The sequence below is a fragment of the Odontesthes bonariensis genome, chromosome 20 (assembly GCF_027942865.1).
Source record: "Odontesthes bonariensis isolate fOdoBon6 chromosome 20, fOdoBon6.hap1, whole genome shotgun sequence".
NCBI classification, from domain to species: Eukaryota; Metazoa; Chordata; class Actinopteri; order Atheriniformes; family Atherinopsidae; genus Odontesthes; species Odontesthes bonariensis.
The window spans coordinates 25413282-25434953 of record NC_134525.1 but is presented as its reverse complement, the minus strand read 5'-3'; the positions used below and the strand labels follow the sequence as shown (position 1 = coordinate 25434953).

General features: G+C 41.4%; 1 protein-coding gene across 5 annotated transcripts in view; it reads right to left on the bottom strand.

Moving 5' to 3' along the window:
• The window catches only part of waca (WW domain containing adaptor with coiled-coil a), a 31944-nt gene extending 13477 nt beyond the window's left edge, over positions 1-18467 (bottom strand). For all 5 annotated transcript variants that reach the window (XM_075451995.1, XM_075451997.1, XM_075451996.1 and 2 more), the window contains exons 1-6: positions 18225-18467; positions 17999-18029; positions 16519-16711; positions 5134-5225; positions 4425-4540; positions 4194-4309 (exon numbers count right to left, since the gene is read on the bottom strand). In XM_075451995.1, coding sequence (XP_075308110.1) covers positions 4194-4309; positions 4425-4540; positions 5134-5225; positions 16519-16711; positions 17999-18029; positions 18225-18265 — 589 coding nt within the window. In that variant the 5' untranslated portion in view covers positions 18266-18467. The remainder of the gene's footprint in view (positions 1-4193; positions 4310-4424; positions 4541-5133; positions 5226-16518; positions 16712-17998; positions 18030-18224) is intronic.
• Between the last annotated feature and the right edge of the window lie 3205 nt (positions 18468-21672).

Here is a 21672-nt window from a genome sequence, read left to right as displayed (position 1 = left end):
GCAGTGTACACAGCTAACATCACTATCAACAGAACAATATGGATGCAAAGCATCATTAGCATTTTTCTTTCCATTGAAGATCTCTGTTCCTGTCAGACAGAAGGTCATCAGATCACTGTGTCCTTACACAGCCAGCTAGCTCGCATCATGGAACCAGCCGAGTGAGGATGGCACCGTTGCTTAAAGCGTCAAGTTCTGTGATGCCGGTTTGATGTGTGTAAGCACGCATCAGGCAGGATCATTGGCCTCTGTTACCACGTCCTTCAGGCATATCAGCGGCAGATCAACTTTAGCCCCCGTTACGCCTCTGTACTTTCACAAATGACACAATGCACAACAAAGTCGCACCAATCCCAGCTGGAAAAGGCTTATGTGAAAGAGGCTCAAGTTTTGTTCAATGAACGACTGCTTCGATTCTTGTTTTAAATCAAACAGCATCCTGAATAACTCTGTTATTAAAGGGGTTTTGATCGAATCCTTGTTAACACCAACTGATTAGGGCCGCACCAGACTTGCACAGATCGATTCCACGTTCAAATGACAAACTATAGCTGGCCCAGCAATTGCTCCATCTTTAAAGGTCCTATGGCATGGAAATAAATGGAGGCTTTTGTGTATTTTTATAGGCTTTAGTGGTCCCCTAATACTGTATCTGAGTTTTTTTCCCCCAAAATTCTGCCTTGGTGCAGAATTACAGCCAGTCCCAAAAATGAGCTTTCCTTAGGATCCCCAGAATGAGCTGTTTAGTGGGGGTGTGGCCTTACTTACGCCCGTTGTACCTTGCGCAAATGTTTTGTGAATCGCTATGGCACGTAGATGGTGCGGCAGCCCTATGCCGTAAAACTAGCGAAACATGTTTATATGAGCTTACTTTGACAATATGACGAACTAGTTACTGAACAACTCTCCTAACACAGTCAAACATCAAGCAAGTGCTACGCAAGACACAGCAAAAAAGGCGTGCGTGAAGGGGAAAGTAGGAGTGAGGATTTTGACAGTCTCAGCTGATTGCTCTGGTTTGCAAAGATGCACGTAGCACGAGTCATTTCAATCAGGGGAAAGGCAGATATTATCGTACGCGCCTTAACACCAACAGCAGGACGGCTATCAAAACAACAAATAAGTACACAACACTCGAGTTACAGTAAATGAGGTGTCCACTTGCATACCTCATGCTATTTACTGTTACATTAGCGACAGTGACCGAGCTATTAGCTGCAGAGCTAATGACACAGACAGACTGCCAGTTTTGACTGGAACCATGAATGAATCATTATCCTGATGAAATGCACTGAATTTGCAGATTCATTCTTCTTCAGGAAGCTTGAAGTCGGGGGTTTTGGTCTAAAATGAGCAAGCTAACCATCTCATGGGCATGCAAACACCTCCAACAGCCCAGTTGGCAGAGATAAGAGCTTGCAGATGCTATTAGCTGCATAGCTAAACGTTAGCTAACGTTAGCTGCTAACGATACAAACCCTTTCCTGTGGTAACAAGCTATGTAACTATACTGTACACACAGGAAAGCAACACAATAATAGAGCGTTAAATTACTTACTCGGGAATGAGATCCTTCCCCTAGTAAGGGGGCGAATGGAGCAGGAGATTGACAGGCGGATCGGTGCTGTGTCTGCAGTGATGTGAGCTCTGCACCGGCCCGTCGTAGTAAAAAAAAAAAAAAATAAATAAATCAGCTGAGCCAGAAGGCGAAGCTCTCGATTTACCGGTCAATCTATGTTCCTACCCTCACCTATGGTCACGAGCTGTGGGTAGTGACCGAGAGAACGAGATCGCGAATACAAGCGGCTGAAATGAGTTTCCTCCGCAGGGTGTCTGGGCTCTCCCTTGGGCTCGGTATTAGCCCAAGTTCTGGAAACATTCGTTGTTGAAATATTTGGCGCACACACAAATCTCTTCGGTTCTGTCGTCACTTTCCCAGAAAAAAACAAAATCTGTCCACTGGCTCTTTAGAGGTTCTGATGCAGAAGCTCTAAACAGATTTTTTACATCCATATACAGCGCAATGAGCTGGCCAAAGAGCTGTGGGCGGGGAAAGGCAGTTTATTGGCTCTGGGTTGAAACAACCTCCACGTCATAAGCGGGCACACATCATAAGCGGCGGCTTTCCCGATCAGGCCATCTGCATGGTCACATTTCCAAAGGCGGAGAATAATTTCCAGTGCATGGTTTAGGTCTATAGTCATTTTTAGCCACTGGGGGACCGCAGGCAGGCTAGAGGAACTCATATTAATGTTAAACAACCTTAAAAAGTGAAAATTTCATGCCATAGGAGCTTAAAGTACTAGTTCCCGGACTGTCACAATAAGCAGTCATTCACACACTGCTCACTTTTCCCAACAGGAGAGATCATATTTCTGCAGTGTGCATGGAGCATTTGCAATTGGAGTGAGACTGGACATTACATGAAAAGTTGCATAACGTAACAGGGCTTGAAATTCTGTTTTTAAAATCAAGCAGCAGAGGAAAGATGGCAACTCAGTAGAGTAACCCTGGCTGAGTATCAGATTTAGAGTCAGAACCAAGTGAAAATAAAAAAGGTCATATTGTATGCATTGCGAGAGATTGGTTCATACAGTTACCATGACTTACACGCAATATAATGCCCAATGTGATGCGCTGCGTCTGTTGCAGCGAATGCTGTGAAAGTGCTTTTGTTGTCAACATATAGAACTGAAGCGCTGAGATTGACAAAATCTCAAGAAACAAACTACATGTCATGACAACTGTGACCAACAAAGTGCTCCCCCTGACCCCTGCCTTTCAGTGTCTGGCAGCAGCAAACTGAAGCTACACGAAAACGAAACGAGGGTTTTTTTTTTGAAAACGGGTACGAAAATTATTACGACCACACGGGGAAGCTTCTGTGTCCTCATGGAAACGATGAAAACGATGCAGTACACACGAACCACCTCTAGGTGCGCTGTAAGCCACCCCCACCGGTTACACCAGAACAATAGAAGAAGCAATGCGCATGCGTGTACGCCCCTACTTCTACCAGCGCGAAGCTCACGTTGTTCCTTCAACAACGCCGCTGTAGTTAGCAGTGTCTGCAGCAGTGCTGCTATCAATGTTGTGGGGTCCATGATGATCGCTATCTGTCCTTGTTGTGTCGTCTTATTCTTCCGGATTTTGAATGGAAGCCGCTTTTTGTTCTGGTCACTGACGTATGTGTATACGTCACTAGCGTTAGCCATGTGGGTGTGACGCAGATGTAAATGGAAATTTCTCTGTAACAATGGAAACGAAACCGTTCTCAGATCCTCCCACTCTGGAACCCGTTCTCAAAAACTATCGCTTTGGGGTAGTGGGAACGCCGGATCCGTGTGGCCGCGACAGCCAAACGATAAGAAAAAGTATTGTTTACAGTGAAAAACATTTTCGTGTAGCCGTAGCCTGAACCAAGAGTGCTCAGCAAAAGTCAGTGTTACCTGAAAAGAAAACCCTTTTACAACAATCAAATCACTAATCATCCTTTTGAAGTATACATATCATCAACCTATCTGTGATGGATGTAGATCGGGGATTAAAAACTGCCACAACCTTTGCTCCTGTTAACATCAATTTACATAATTAGCAGGCTCATTGGGAAATTGTGTGCCGATTTCTGACCAATAGTAATTGTGACATGGTGGTGTGATAGTTAGCGATGCTGCTTGACACCAAGAAGGCTCCCAATTCAAATGTCAGTGGGAGCCTTCGTATGAGGAGTTTGCATGTTCTCCCTGTGCCAGGGTGTGTTTTTTGTGTGACTCTTCCCACATGTCAGATTAATTGATAGTTCTAAATTTGAATGACCACAGTTGGTAGCCTGATTCAACTGTGTTGGGTCTGTGATAAGACGGCTAACCTGTTTTCTTGCTGCCTCTGAAAGTGAGTAACTTCTGAGTTGGCACATATAAGTGCATTTTTGTGCAGTCTCATGTCAACACGTAGCTTATGTGCAGGAAAGCAGAGGCTAAAGGAGGAGAGAAGCTGCGTGGTCTGGTAAGAACATCAATACACCCCGTTATCTTCATTTGGCAAGTAGTTTTCTGCTGATCAGTTTGGAACTTTACAATTTTGGTCTGACCAAGCACGGAATGATAATAGTAAAAATATGCAAACAAAACGTGTGATTCGGTAAGATCTATCCAAGCACGGTGATGTGTTGCAACGGTACAGGTAACACTTACTAGGACCAGAAAAGCCAGGGGTCGCCGCTGCCTGCAAAGCCTCCCTTCTGTAGTCCCTGTCCTTGGGGAAACTATTGACAATAGCAGTCTTTGTTGCCTCTTTTTGCCTCTGTTCTCTGGGTTACACAGAGACAACAGTGGTATTAGCCATCGATGCATCAAAACAACACTTGTTTGGCTAAAATCGAGCATGTAACACAGAGTATTTTTAGTTATAGAAATCATAGCTACCTCTCCAGCCATTCTTTGGGCTTCTCCCACTGGGACACCTCCGTCCTACAGTTGTAATAGTATTTCTTTCCAGAGGAACTGATGTGCTCTGACCAGTCGTCACCAGGCTCATAAGGCTGGGTAAAGGAACACATGTTTAGAAACAAGAGGCCAACCAGACATAAAGTGTGTGTGTGTGTGCGGAAGTATCTGATGCAAGGGCTTGTAATCTAATCTAAAATATACAAGCATTATTGGGATGAAAGCTGAGGGTTACATTTGGATTTGAGGGGAGACTTGGTTCAAAGACAGCTTCAGATTGCCTCGGCGTATTGACTGGGTTTCACAACACCAAAGAGTTCCTTTCCAGCATGCAACTGTGTACATTCAGAATTCTAAAAAGTAACCTCATGTCTGTATCGTGTTTAAGCGCCCTTTAAGTCTTTCTTTTGTGTAGTAACTGGGGATTTAAAAAAAAAAAAAAAAAAAAAGATATCACTACAATTGAGGCAAGGAAACGACTTATACTGGTCTTAAACTGACATAAGGACTAAAACTGATCACAGTGCAAACTGTGATGAGAATGAATTAATCTGGCATTCAATCCAGGCAAACTCAATGCTTTTAATATTTCTAACAAAAAGATACAGAACTTATACTTTCGTCAAGGTAAAAATCTAAACAGCTGGACAACATGACATGTTTATGCTCCGGCAGAGGCAGTACTTACTGTGTCTGAGGTCTTGCTGGGGTTAAAATGTGAGTTGGAGCTATGAAGGGAACTATGGTTGTGAGAATTTTCTTGTGGAGAATAACTGGGTCCTGCAACAGAACAAGCAGATGCAAATAAATTAGAAATCAGCTTCAAGATATCACATTCCTTAAACTTCGTAACATATTCCCATGAACCTGTTCAACCCCAGAACTCTTTCTGGGGCTCCTGCTCGAAAGTGACATGACCAAAATGAACTGAGTATTTCTCTGGAATTACAAAGGGTGTAAACCGTCTTATTGTGTCATATGATCTTCATCCAAACTTTCCCATTCCACTGCATTCTCTTTGATATTAGGTCTAGGATGTACTCCCTTTAAAGGGGAACTCCGGGGCATTTGAAGCGTGTTTCCATTGCTAGAGGTTGTCAAATACTGCTAGTAGGACACAGAGAGGTCCAGATCTGTGCTCCCTGTGTGAAGATCGCTCTGTCCGCACAGCATGTCATGCGAGGCTAATACGTGGTGGCTAAGGGGCAAGCGCTAACCCTTCCACGTAAAACAACAACTTGCACACTGCAGAAACGTCACACCACTTTATAACCCATCCGACAATAAAGTCACAAGCCTTACCATCAAAACCATATGCATGGTTCTCACATTACTGGCATGGGGACGTTACAAAACAACTTTATAAACAGCATGTCACTCACCGGCTGGTTGTAGGCTCGCGCATGTGAAAGCCCAAAAGAGTCGATGGAGGATAATCCCATATACAAAACAATTATCTTCTCTAGAAAAACTACGTTCAAGTATTTAAAACATTACAACAATATTACTGGGCATGTATTGTTGTAATGTTTTAAATACTTGAACGCAGTTTTTCTAGAGAATATAATTGTTTTGTATATGGGATTATCCTCCATCGACTCTTTTGGGCTTTCACATGCGCGAGCCTACAACCAGCCGGTGAGTGAATTGCTGTTTATAAAGTTGTTTTGTAACGTCCCCATGCCAGTAATGTGAGAACCATGCATATGGTTTTGATGGTAAGGCTTGTGACTTTATTGTCGGATGGGTTATAAAGTGGTGTGACGTTTCTGCAGTGTGCAAGTTGTTGTTTTACGTGGAAGGGTTAGCGCTTGTCCCTTAGCCACCACGTATTAGCCTCGCATGACAGGGTGTGCGGACAGAGCGATCTTCACACAGGGAGCGCAGATACGCATCTCTCTGTGTCCTACTGGCAGTATTTGACAACCTCTAGCAATGGAAATACGCTTCAAATGCCCCGGAGTTCCGCTTTAATACCCTCTCCCCTGTCTGATATAATGAATTAGTGACGAAGACGGTGAAAGTCAAGAAAAGCCTTCAGCTGATCCAAAATGCTGCAGCCAGTTCTGATGAGGACTAACAGCAGAGTTTTCTCACATATAAAGCTCTTGATGACCGAGCTCCATCATATCTTAGAGATATCATAGTTGGACACTTTCCCAACGGAGCACTTCGCTCTCAGACTGCAGGTCTGTTTGTGGCTCCCAGAGCTTCTAAAAGTAGAATGGGAGGCAGAGCCTTCAGTTATCAGGCCCCTCTCTGTGGAACCAGCTGCCAGTTTGGGTTCAGGAGGCACACATCCTCTCTACCTTAAAGATTAGGCTTAAAACTTTCCTTTTTGACAAAGCTTATAGTTAGGGATGGCTCAGGTGACCCTGAAACATCCCACAGTTGTGCTGCTATAGGCCTAGACTGCTGGGGGGCTCTTTCTCAGGGGGGCCCCCCTGTTCTGGTGTTACGGTGTTTGTTGTCCCCTCTTTCCTGTCCTCTTGAACCCCAGATGGTCGAGGCGGATGGCCACCCGTCCCGAGTCTGGTTCTGCTAGAGTTTTCTTCCTGTTAAAAGGGAATTTTTTTTTCTTTCCACAGTCTGTGTGCACGCTCAGGACGGGGGATTGGAACGAAGAAAAGTTTCAGTGCAATCTGGTTGTTTCCTTAGCTGGGCTTTCTATGTATGAATGAATTAATTGGATTACGATTGTATTATAGTGAATTGTATTCTAAATGGCTTGAATTGGACTACCGTACATCTTTGAAGTGCCTTGAGGTGACATTTGTTGTAATACGGTACTATATAAATAAAATTGAATTCTTGCACAAACAAAATGTAATAAAATGTTTGAGTTAGGAACCATCACAGTGAATGTCCCACAGGTTAAGACAACCACAGCACACTTTTCAGGCTAACATGAGTCATGACAGCAACATGACATGTTGCAGCTATGGTGACTCATAGACGTTAAATAACGCCCACATGGCGTGACCCCCTCCATCTCTGTTGTGGGTATGCAACATGTGTCTGAATGATAGAGGTGCCGCAATTTCTTCATTCTAAGATGCATTTCGATGCGGCCCTGGACGACTCTGCATCGATAGCACGTGATCGAAAAGTTCGAAGCCAACGCAAAATGATACCCGGATTTTAGAATCATTGATTTCAGCCCAAGTGGAACAAAAACGTTGCACGTGTTGTATTGTTATGTTCAACTTTAAACGCACACAATGGGTTTCATCTGTTGAGTAAAGCGAATATCAATATTAATAAATATGATATCATCATGATTAAGTATTGTCATGGTAATACAACAACCATGAGGAATATCATTAGCCGTTTTCACCATAAAACATACAAGCTGAAAATACCGCCGGCCCAACAAATCAGCCAAGGTGCCGTCAACATCGTGCTACAAGTTCGAGACAAAGCTAAACCATAATCGATTTCGCATTTGCTGGCGCATCGGGTGCTTTGGTGTGGTTACAGCTGGTTGTGCACCTCTTGATTTTTGGCAGTTGCATTTGAAAAACAGGAAGAGCTGCTGTGCAAGCCGGTCTGTCTCCTCAGGCTTAGGCATGCTATAAATATTTCAATAATAACACGGCCCGCAGCATGCACAAAAAGCTTAAATGAGTGGGCTGTCCTTATTATAAAAATGAACGTAGCGTGAGACTGCAGGAGGAGCCACAAAATCTATACAGAATTCCACTCTGGTCATTGTGCCATGTCTATGCAAAGCTATCTTTATGAAAACAGAAACACAGTTAGTGTTGCTCACTCAGCGTAAATTCACCATTTCACTTGTAACAAAAAAAAAAAAAAAAAAAAAGCAGTTAAGTGGCGGCCACCTTCAGCGCTGGCTTTCCGGCACATCAGCCAGTGTGAGCCACACTCTACATAATCACTCTTTTTTTCCCCAGCCGCTCTTAGTCAGACCACGATTTAAAAAAAATAAAATAAAAACATCTAATTTCAGCATTTCGGTGCCTCTCTCTGAGCCAATGACCCTCTGCCACTTCAGTATTTTCCATTTGTTACCGATCAAAAGAATAAACGACAACACATTTTTCCCAGCATGCGCCTCTGTGATCGGTACTTTGACCTCATCTTGTTCTTTGCAGCAGGATGTGACATCACTGATTGGACAACTGGTGACAGAAGTGTGTTAATACCCAAGATTCTTTTCAGGAGAAAGAGCCAACAATTTGGTCCGGACTTTTCCCAGATATGCTGTTCACATGTGCGTATTACAGCGGGAAGCTTTCCTGCTTGAAATACGCTCTCCAGGCTGGAAATGTGAAGACTGGGGAGCGTGCACGGGAAGCAGAAATGACCGCAAAAATGGACGCATTTTCTCAACAACACAGTGCTCGAGGCTCCTTATTTGTTGATATGAATACGACATGTATCTGTATCGAAAATAATCACAGAGCAAGCAGAACGCAGCATACAGGTCAGGTCTGGCTTGTGCATGTGTGCTTGATTTAACCTTCACTGGAACTGATAAAGGAAAGGTCAGCAGGATCATGCAATCGCAATTATACGTGTGGAATTTCCTTACCACAAGTACTTTTCAGATTTGGTGACCATGACTTCTTTCAGTCTTTATACATGGCGTTCTGCTTCTTTCTAAAAATAGGATATTGAACAGTGGCGGCTTTTAAGGCATGGGTGTTCTTGTCCTCACTCAAAACTTCTAATTCTGCTAAATGAAGACATTTTCTGAGTCCAAGAAGACAATACTTTCTTTGCCATGCTCACAGCAATGTTTGAGTTTTTTTCTGTGGTTTGCTTGGAGTTCCCCCCCTCGCGCCGCCCTGACCCCATCTCTCTTGTCCACTCATTTGGACCCGCTTTAAATGACGATTCACTCCACAACTCCTCCCAAACTGATGCCAAAAACATCACATACGCCAAATATTTAGTCAGATTCTGCAATGCGTCCGCGTCTTTGGAGCATTCACAAATAGCACTTGGTGATGGTTGAATGCGGATTGGCCTCAGCCCTGGGCCATTTGTCAGCAAACTCCAAAATCTGTCTGCAATTTCAAAAATCACCCTTAAAATCTTGTTGTGTGAAATTTGCCTCAATTCGCAGGCTCGTCTGCGGCCTTGAAGGGGGGCACTCGCAGTGAGCTCCTTCTCCACAGAACCTAAGCCCCTTTAAGACATGAAGGGCTTTCCATTAATCTGGTAGCACCTTAAAGTGCAGGTGTCCTGTGTGGTCTAACCTCTGGTGTTCTTCCCTAACATTTTGCGACGGCAGCCTGGCTATGTCAGATCATATCACTCTCAACACAACGCGGCGACAGGCATGCACAGCAGCAGCGAGTTCAATTTGCTTCTCATCAGATGATTTGAGTGAAAGAAGGAAGGCTATTGCAACTTTACACCTAAAAAGATGCTAGCTACAATCATTTGCTGCAGCGAGTCTTCTTCTCATTTAATCTAAGCCAATAATTGAAAGAAAGCCCTACTAAGAAAGTTGAATTATTATTATATTTCCCACCACTGTTTTAACACAATGGCAGCGTGTAAGCTTGAAAAACACCATGCAATGAGAAAACCAACTCTAGAAGGATCAGCAGGTTTGTGTGTTGCTGTAGAGGTGGCTTCCCCAGCTAACCATCACATTTGTTGCTCATTGATATTCTGTTGTCGGAGTGCAGGTATGTAGCAGTGGTCGCTCAACAGCGAAGAGAAAATATCACTACCATGAAGGAAGTGATATTTTCTTTTCTTTTTTTTCCCGTATATTTTACCTTTAATGGTCAGGTCAGTGGAGAAAGACGAGAAAGAGGGGAGAAAAACTGGGGGCCGACATGCAGGAGAGATCGACCCGGTCGGGACTCGAACCAGCGATTGCTGGAAAAGGGACGTGCTCCTTACCACTGGACCACTCGAGCACCCCTGGAAGTAGTGTTCTCAGCTTCTTATTTCCACCACTGCTATGTTTCTCACAACCACTGTGCACTTGACATGTTGAGGAAACTGTGAATTTCTGAGAACTTTAAACTGCATGTAGTCTTGAATGAATGACAAATGCTGTGTGCAGTGGCTCTTTCTGACACTTTCACAAGAAAGTCTGAGTCACGTGGGATTAACACTGATGCAAAAGTGACTAAAGCCTGAATGCCACTTTGGCAGAAGGACAACACCATCAATGTTATGCATCTCATGTCTGAAAATGGCTTTTTTGAGCAGGGCTTTTAAATGTCCCAGCCCACCAAACAACAATTGTGTTGCCAATCATTTTAACAACCAATTACAGCGAATCATCCCCACAGATTAACCAGCCTGGGACCAAAACCTCTGTTTACGTCACATATTCAGATGTAACGAGTGATTTAAGGCCACGCTGGGCTCCAGACTGCAACCATTCAGTTTTATTTTTAGACTGCTCTTTCAGACTGTGCAACTACATTTTCAAGGCAGGCACACAGCAGCAACTGGAAAATGTGCTCGCCGTAACACACATCCTCGATCCCGGCTGAGAAAGCTTTGACTTACACATCATCAGTGTAGGAAACAGTTCAGCCCTCCGTCTCCACTGTCCCTGGTAATGGCACTTTTTTTTTTATTACTTGGTGCAATACGGTATGATACGGTATGATACGTAACTGATACCATCTGATACTACCCTCACCCAAGGTTTCAATCGAGCCGAGCTGATACAGTGACGTTTAAAAGTCAAGCAGACAATTTACAACATAAATCCCATATCTTACGTTTGCATATTGATACAAATGATTACATGAGCAGGTTTTTTTTTTTTTTTTTAAACCTGTGGCAATAAAACCTGTGGTGATACAATCTGATTGATCTCACGTCTCTGTTGACCGGAGAGCCAGAGATCAACAAAGTCGTAAATGATCTGTCGTAAAAGACATCAAAAGCCCTCTGGACTGACAGCCCGTCACAAACTCATTCAGTGCAACAGCTCCTTCATACCGCCACATAGTCCTCACTTGTAAGTTGCTTGGGATAAAAAAAAAAAACGTCTTTTGCCTGTGTTACAGCAGCTTCACACACACCGTGCTGAAAAGTAGCCGATCCCACTCACTAAGAGGGGATATCGTACGTAAAAGAAAATGTAGCACAGACAAGCTGCGGACACTGAACAAAGTGGAATATGAAGACCAAGATATGTGCATTTGAAGGCTTCGGTATGACAAAACGTCCAATGTGACGCACTGCAAATGCCAACAGCATCACCCATAAATATTAAATAGGCCTACATGTGGATAAAAACCTATAAATAGAATGATTTTTCCCTCTCAAATATCTCAGTTTTTACACGTTTTGTTTTGTTTTTCCCTGTCGCTTTACAAAACTGCCATTGAGTAGAAGACAAAGTAACACTTAAATGATATCATTGTGGAGCTACAGGCAAGGCGCAAGTTTTGAGGCAGAACACCTAAAAGAAGGTGAGGTGCACCAGTGCAAACGACACAAACAGTTAGTCTGGAGCCCTGCTTAAAATACAGCAAATGCACAACTACAGATTAGGGCTGTGCGATAAAACACTATTTCGAAAATTGGATTGATTTCATTTGCTTCAATCTCGGTTGTCCTCAGCATGAGGCATTTTTCAGTCGATCCATCAACAGAGCCAACTGTGTGTCCCTCTCCAGTCCACTAATTGGTGGCAATGTGCCTCTAAGTCGGTTGCTAACTGCCAAGAAAACCCAAAAGGAAAAAGAAAATATAATGACCTACCAGCGGACAGAGAAAGAAAACTGAGCAGAAACGTGGGAGCGAGCTTCGAAAGCGGTTGCGAGACTGAACTCGTGTTATCTTCCCAAACTGTCGAAGTAGTTGACAAAAAAAAGGTCCCACTATGTCAGCGATGTGGAAGTGGTTTGGATTCAGTAAAGGTGAAGAAGCACAGATTAATACTAATGTGTTTAACCGCCTGAAAAGGCATCACCCCAGCAACTATGCAAAAAGCAGGAAAATGCGAGCCGATGCGACACAGAAAAGCATCGTCTCATCATCTGTGGCTGCCAAGCCGCACGGAAAGCATTCAAAACGAAGCAAAGCGATTCCAACTGTGGTTTCATAGCATAATACATGATTTAGATGTACAGAAGTCCAGACTATTATTTGGAAAATGTGATTACAATTAGGCTACATTCACACTCCAGACAAAGTGGCCCAAATCTGACCCGTTTTTGGTCCATTTGTGACCCATATGTGATTTGTCTTCTTCCCTTTATGACTGGTCATATATTTGTCGGCACAGATTGCACAACAGCTTCAGAGCGGATACACACGCCGACATGTGTAGCATCCATATTTACTTCTGTAAAAACGCAGCGTGCGGCTTCACGTCTTCATGCGGGTCACTTCAGACTTCACTGGAGTCTGATGGTGCTCGCATTTAAATTGTAATGCAAACAACCACGCAAAAAAAATAAAATAAATCAATCAGATCTCCGCAAAACATTGGAATGAAGCATTAAGACCTGCAGTGTCAACGTAGCCTTAGAGATTTTGGTTTTGAATAGTTTAACTATAATAATATTAATAACTAATATAAGAATTGTATAACTAATATTATAATTGTATGTTTGCACAACTGAGTCAGTGCTGTACATACTGAGCAAGCGCGAGTGGAATGGCAACAGTAAGGGCACTCGTTTAAAAAGCCCACCAGGTTGTGTACAGAGGCATGAGAGACCTGTAACTGAACACCATTAGATTATCACCCGATTACTGTAAGTCGGCTAGAAATGGAACCCAGTTAAGCTGGCATGTTGGCAAAAAATAAAAATGCTTCCTCCTTCATATCTATTTACATGATGAACCTCGTTGTGTTGTCTTAGACTAAAAAGAACCACCGTTATTAGTGGTGCAACGGATCATCATTGATCCGTGATCCGTTCGGATGAATTATTTCGGTTCGGCACACACATGATCCGCGGATTGATTTATGAAAAAAACTAAATAAATTGTGCGCATGTATTCTGTGTCTGTTCAAGCTACTGGATCCTTAAATTTCCCTCGGGATTAATAAAGTATCCATCTATCTATCTATGCATGTTCAGTCCTCACACAGCCGTTACCCTTCCTGCTAGTTCCAGGGACAGAGCTACTTTCCACGCTCTGGGTAAAAGTCTGCATTTGCAGCGACATCACCCCGGTGTTTCACTGACAGGAGTGAAACCGAAAGCGGCTCAACGACCGCTCATCACTGCGGCATTTAAGCAGCCCCTTCCTTCACAATCCGACCGGGCTAAAGCGATCACAAACGCTATCGGTGTGTTTATAGGTGCAGACATGAGGCCATATTCAGTTGTGCAAAACAAGGGCTGTAAACACATGCTGAACGTGCTCGAGCCACGTTACGACATCCCGTCGCGCACCCACTTCAGCGAAAAGATTGTGCCAGATCTTTATGAGCAGGAGAAGAAAAAAGTTGTGAATTAATGGTCATTAAGGAGATATGCCTTTTTATGTTGCACTTTAAGTTGTTTTTCTTTGATTATGTTGATTATGTTGAAAAGAAGATGTTAATTGTGCACTTTAAGTTGATTTTATATATTACAATTTAATAATTTAAAAGTGTTGATAAACAAAAAGACAAAACATGTTTGTCGAAAAATGATCCGATCCGTGACTCTGATCCGAGGAACGATCCGAACCGTGAGTTTTTTGATCCGTTGCACCCTAACCGTTATCCTCCACAAACCCGAGATAAAGCTCTTCTCAACCAGTTAGACACAACAACGGACTCAACTCAGAACGGAAATTATTCACTCAAACTCACTTAAAACGGTTTTCTCCTTCATATTTATCCGAGTTTTAAAGGTTTTAATGAACAAACCTTGTTGTATTGTCTTGGATTAAAGAGAACCACTGATAACCTACAGAAATCCCAGAGCTTTTCTCGACCACCTATGCACAAAAACAGATTTCACCATAAAATGAAACGATCCACTCAAGCTCACGTAAAATCCTGTCTGTGTAAGCGGTGATATCACAGGTGTCATAAATGAATTACTTTAAAAAACAGTAATGCAACATTGTGATGAAAACGAAAAGGTTTTACTCATATACCACAAAGAGCCGGTGTCTTTTCTGAGCGCCTGTTTTTAATAGATCTCGATGAGCAGAGATCATAGAAGAAGTGCTGCGCCATCAGCATCTTTTTTTCAAAGCACTGCACCTTCTTTGTGCAGCTGCTTAGAGTGCACAAAACTGAAAATCTCTCTTCCGAAAGCCATCGGTATCACCGTGGCCGTTAGGAATGTTGCCTTACAGCTTAAGATTCCTGGTTCGGATCTTGGCTTGGGCCCTTCTGTGTGGAGTTTGGGTGTTCTGAGCGAGCACGTGTGGGTTCTCTCAGCTCTCCAAGTTAGGACGAGCTCATTCAGCAGCCAGTATGAGGGCGAGCGTCCTCTGTCTGCTACTCATGGTGAAATAAGCAACGTTTAACAAATTATTGGGACAAATAAGCTTAGGATAACACATGGCAAAGGGGTCGGCTACTGCTACGTGTAAAAAAAAAAAAAAAAGAAAAGAAAAAAAAAAAAGGCCTGCATCGAAAATGTTGGCAGAAAGTGCTTCCGAGGGCCCTGTTAGCGCTTTTCTGCCAGAGAAAAGTGATGAGTGCACCACAGACAGACAAAGCTGCTCATCATAATTACAGCTTTCGATACAACACCCTAAACATGGCTTCCGCTGCTTAATTCCGTTTCAATCAAGTTGAGAAATGTTTCGTGCTCTTATGCCTGCATCATCGTGGAAAGAAAAACTAAATGGGAAATGTTTCAAATAATCACTCATGCACTAGTTAAAATGAAATAAAGAGTGCTCCAATGATGACTTTTGGGGGCCACTCATCGATCGCTGGGAGCAGAAATCGGCTTATAGAATCTTTAACATCTATCCGTGGTAAATATTACAGTTAGGGATAACAGGGTATGATGATTTATGTGCACCGTGTCCCTCTTTTAAACCACAGCAGGCTGTTTTTTTTGTTTTGTTTTTTTACATAGGGAACAGCTCAGAGCTTTAAAGAATAGTTTTCTTGTGGAATAAAGAAAGTCACGTTTTATAGAATACAAACAAGGGTTAAAGTTCAGTGATGGTAACAATAAATTATACTGAGGCAATAAAACTGAAGCATTTTCCTGTGGGTTTTATGCAATGGGACAAAATTAAAAAACAAAACAAAAAAACACCCTGACGGCAGGTTCAAACATTTACAAATCGCTCCTTTTAGGTTGACTAATGTTAGTTTGGTTTATTTAACTCAACACAGGAGCTTGTAGGTAAGTCTAGTGAAGTTATCATTACTACACATCGAGGTTAATTCGCTGTCAAAATCTGCCTGCTGCTTGTGTGCGAGCTGACCTGCATTAGTGGCCACAATAATTCCAAATAAACAATAGTTTCCTGACCACCTCCAGCCCTGAGCTCTTATGTTACTGTTGAACTGGCTTTGCTTGAGATGGTGAAGCTCTCCTCTCCATTTACAATGACAATAAAAACAACCGGCCCTTTTGAACCATCCCGAGTGACAACCTTTCACATTACTTAGGATTTATATCAGCTGATAACAATCAGTGCCTGATAGAAAAATCAAGAAGCATAGATCAGAAAAGGTAGGAATTCTAAGTTAAAAAAGACCACCAGTACTCCTAACATATGTCTTCCAACCTCTGAATGCTTGTCTCATCAATGTATGGCATAAGATTTGGATCTCAGTCACAAAACTTTTCTCTTTGTAGCTGTGATTGCATAAAAGCACAAAAACGGTTCAATAAACCCGACACTGCAAATCAACACCGAATGCATCTCGGTGAGATAGAACTTGGCTCAAAAGCTGATTGCTACACCTAATCGGCACTTATTTGATCCAAAGCATAATCATGAACGAATCAGGCGGCGCAGTGTCTGAAGAGTGGAAAATAAAAATAAAAGTTTCAAAGTTTAAGCTCCACGTTGTAAAAAAAACAAAACAAAACAAAAAAAACCCCAGTTCATTAACAAGAAAGAGAACAAGACCTTGGTCTCTGGCTTGTGTACACCTAAAAATGAAAGTGCTTATTTTTATCCAAACCCATCTCACCTCCATCCCTGTCTCTGGCCCGGTGTGTGTGGACAACTTTTGCTCTGCTGTGCCCGGTGCTGTCAATGTGTTTGTTTTCAGGGCTGTCAGACCTCCTGAGCATTTTGCAGGGAGGAGTGACGTCTGTTGAGTCGCGTGTCTTTTCATGTCGATGGTCCCCTCCTGGATGGCTCTTGGACGAGTATTTGAGAGTCTGTAGACACAAATCAAACGCCTCACTTATCCATTACTATAGTTTCATTCCTGGATATTAAAAGGGTCTCTTAGACCACTAACAACATATCAGACCCCTCGCTGTTAATTCTAATACAATTCTAGAGTAATAATAGGCTTCACAGATAAAAACAGAATTCCTCAATCCCACTTTTTCTGTCTACATGCTGTACTCCATTCTGCCTCTCGAAGACACCTGCCATAACATCTGATTGGCTGCATTTAAATGATTATGAAGTGCACACAAACATGGGTTGAGCTACAAAGCTGTGTACCACACCATCATTGAGACATTCATTTTTTCAGTAAAAGGGGGAAAAAGTTGATTTTTTTTCAAGTAGATTTCTTAAACTGATGAATGATTACTAATCATTATTACATTTCCATCACAACAACACAATTCCCTCTTGGGGTATTATCTTTCAATTTCAATTCAATATGAAGCAGAAAGGACACAGTCAACCTGATAAAAACCACTTGACTCGAACCGACAGTCTTGCATATACAGAAAAGGCAGTTATCTCATCAACTACATCAATTTCATAGTAATCAATTGTATAGCAAAATATCACAACCTTTAAAAGGCTCACCTACTATGGATGAGAGTTCTAGTGTTGCAGAAATTAATTGGTTGAACTTTTCCTGATTTATGCAGCCCAGTATTGACGTGAGAGCAGCGAATTAAGTCCTTAGTTCTTCATATTGTATTTTCAATTTGACACACAAGTCGTTACAATACTTCCAGCTCGTGCCCTTATAATTATGTATTTTCTAAATGTCTGATAATGGAGGCAAACAAAATGTCAAATGCAGATATTGAGTCTGTGCTAATAACTTCGTATTATTTAATTTCAATTGTTAGCACATTAATCTTCGAGTTACATTACGAGAACTCTAATGTTAAAAGAGCGTAGCTGGCTTAAAAATGACAGATTGCGGTCAGGCCTTAATCGGGCTGGCTAGCTAGCAAGCTAAAAGTGCCAAGCTACCATTAGCATTGAGCCGCAATACAACTCGCCTCTACCTTCCCCAAAACCGTTTAATTCGACGAATTGAATCATGCTATGCTACCTTTATCTCACATTACTTACATCTTAAACATTTACCATGCTTAAGGAGTTCTCTTAAACGAAACTCCAACTACTTTTCGTGTCATTTTCCGCACTAACTGGGGCCCGTTGTGCTCTCCAGAAGCCTGAACTAGAGTGTCCATTTTAATCTTATTTGCTGCTAGCAAGTTAGCAGGCTACGGTTTGCTAACAAGTACCTGATAGGGCTGTGAATCTCTTCGGTCGCACCTGTAAATGGAGAGAAAACAGATGTAAATATGAGGCTTTAAATGTCAGCGTTGAGAAATAGTTGAAAGTCTTGCAACTGCTAAACATACAAGTTTCCAGACACTTATTTTGGTTTCAGTAAAAATGGCGGATTGTCAAAGCGTAGCTACGAGGAAAAGGAAAATCAGAATAAGTAATATAAATAAAGATGTTTACCCATCGCCGAGTCTCGGTTGTTTCCTTGCATACATTACCATCAATGCCGTGTTAGTGTGTTTAGAGTGGGATGTGAAAGACTGATAAAAATACTATATTTTCTTGTTGATTCAGCGAACAGAATTCGTCTGTTATTTCACCCTAGCTTATAAGTATAGCAATCCTATCAGCAGTAATGGTCGGAAGAGCGCCCCCACTCAGTCAAGCTCCCACTCATACATACTGCCGAGTCGCTGTCTAAAAACATACAAAAACGTAGCAGTTGAGCTGCGTAGGGTTGCCAGACAGTGGACATCCACCAATATGGGGACCCCTTCAAATTCAAGGGCTGTTAATCCACAGATAAGCATTTAACAGCGAAGAAATTAGATGTTGTTGATTTACATTAGAAATTACTCTAATTTTAGCAGCAAATTAATGATGACAAAATGTCAAAAGCAGACTTGGCGAGACAAAAAAAAGATTTAATCCTTCAATGTTAGTCTCGCGAGAAACAATTTCGATCTTTCCAAATTAAAGCTGATTTTTAAAGGCATGTTTTCCGGCATGTTCTTCATTAAGGTAGGCTATTTTGTAAGGACTGTCATAAATCATAAGTCGAAGTGGGTGAGGTGATGATCAGCGCCAAATGCGATCTACCTACTAACGTTAATTATGTACAAACCTGGCAACATGACTTCCTCCCCATTTCCCACCTCCCTCCCTTCTTCCACCTCCGATGTAAACATCCGAGAGACACAGAAAAGAGTAAAGTTGCTTGAAAAGTGTTTACCAATGAACTGAAGGATCCCACACCCGAGATCACCTTGTTTCATCGAGGAAAATACGGATTTTTGTAAATAAACACTGCAAATATAAGGTTTATAGGCTGCAGTAAGAGGCGGTTTAAAGGCTCAGAGTGATGGGCAGGCAGTGAGTGGCTCACTTCTGACATCTAGCGTTTATTTAATGACATCGCAGGCAAAGTGTTATGGGGTAAATTTTAGGTCAAAAAAATTAATATAAATATGAACGAATTTATAAATGTATATATAATTAATATAAATATAAAAATGTGATCAAGATATATGTGAGTAAAAATTAGTATAAATATGAACGAATTTATATATGTATATATAATTAATATAAATATAAAAATGTGACACACACATAAATGTATATATGTATATAAATATACATACATTTGTAAATATATTTTCAAGATTTTAAAATAAATATGCTTGACTTTGTGTGTGCAGTCGGGCAGTCTGCATTTGTGGATCCATTTTTTGCTCTTGTGTCCATGGTGTAATTTTGACACACTCCTACTAGATAAACAAACAAATGCATGCCGATTTGAATGTGAACAGCGGCACAGCCCTCTATTCACGGAGCATCCACCAGATGGCAGTGTGCAAGGCACAGGGAAATGGCAGTGCCTTGCAGTCCAAGACAGAGGCTTTGGACGATCACTATGGAGTCGACAAGTGGAACAACTGGATGGGTATGACTAGCAGTTTAATCATTTATAACTTTTCCTAAATCCTAGGCAGAATGAAAGGTAAAATGTAATGTAATGTATACTATAATGCTAGCTCCAGACCAGTCTTAATGAAGAAAACCCTGGACTAATAAGTTTAATGCATATAGCATTGACATAGATAGAATCAGAGTAGATAGAACCTAGAGAATCTTTGATAGATTCCGATTCAGGTTCTAGGTCAGTGGGAGAAAGCATTCTGACAACAGAATAGCTATTGATGCTAGCAGAGCTGCTATGACTAGCGTCATTGATCATATGTTCTGAACATTTAGATAACAAATAAACACAATGAACATCAGCTGGACTATGTTATAAGCTGCAGGTTTCAAAGCATGAGAAAAAAAAATTGCGGATTATAGTATACATTACATTACATTTTACCTTTCATTCTTGCCAAAGGGACTTAGGATAAGTTATAAATGATTAAACTGCTAGTCATACCCATCCAGTTGTTCCACTTGTCGACTCCATAGTGATCGTCCAAAGCCTCTGTCTTGGACTACAAGGCACTGCCATTGCCCTGTGCCTTGCACACTGCCATCTGGTGGATGCTCCGTGAATAGAGGGCTGTGCCGCTGTTCACATTCAAATCGGCATGCATTTGTTTGTTTATCTTGCAGCACAGTAGGAGTGTGTCAAAATTACGCCATGGACACGAGAGCAAAAAAATGGATCCACAAATGCAAACAATGGATGCACAAATGCAGACTGCACACACAGTCAAGCATATTTATTTTAAAATCTCGAAAATATATTTACAAATGTATGTATATTTATATACATATATAAATGTATTTGTCACATTTTTATATTTATATATATACATTTATAAATTCGTTCATATTTATATTAATTTTTACTCACATATATCTCGATCACATTTTTATATTTATATTAATTATATATACATTTATAAATTCGTTCATATTTATATTAATTTTTTTTACCCAAAATTTCCCCCACAAAGTTTAGCTTATAAAAATCTCTATAATCACTTCACCAACGTTGGTGAATGATGGCTATCCTATTAGGATAATTTACACTTTTTAAGACTTTTTAACTGTATATTTCCCGTTGTTGATCTAAATTAGACTAAAGAGGTTTTAGAGGTACTGGTTTGGAGAGAGTAGATGACAGATGAGGGCTGCTGGGCTCCATTGTTCACAGACAATACATCTCACTCCAGACTGAAGACAAAAGAGACTGTGGCTCAGCATTTTGATACACAACATACGGAGAGGCACGAACAGGGACGCATACTGTCACTGCATCTCTGTCACTGCTTCACCTACATGCTTGCTGTTTAGTTAAATAATTAGTAAATTAATCATTTCACGAATTAATCGAATCACTTAACTATTGCACACAGCAATTTAAGTATTTCAAGACATGTATTGAATTATTGAAATATACCGCATCGGTTCACATCCCGTTTAAATGCCCGTTTCCTGTCATCGATCAGTTGTCATTTCTTACCTTAATGTGAGCTGTAGGGGGAGATGTGCCACCACTTTTTAGCTGCAGTAGGAAAAAAGAAAAAACAAGCTGGCTAAAAATTGACAAAATTACCCAAATTGCACCTTTGTCCACTCCCGACAAAATTAAATTGAATAAAACATTTATTTAAAAAAACAAAAACAAATTTAGTTCAATCTTGTTCTATCAGAAACAAATAAGCTACTAATGAATGAAATATTTACAGACATATCTTACTAAAACCAAAGTTGAAAATACCTCACTTGAGATAACTAAAGTAATTTATTTTCCAAACAATCTGACGCACAACCATTGTCAACAACACCCATTTCTCAAATAATTATTCTTCCAAGGTATGACTGTTTTGTTTTGTCGTGCGGCAGCGTTACGGATTTAAGACCAGGCGTGAGCTGATGATTGACAACAAATCCAGCCAATAAAAATGCAGGG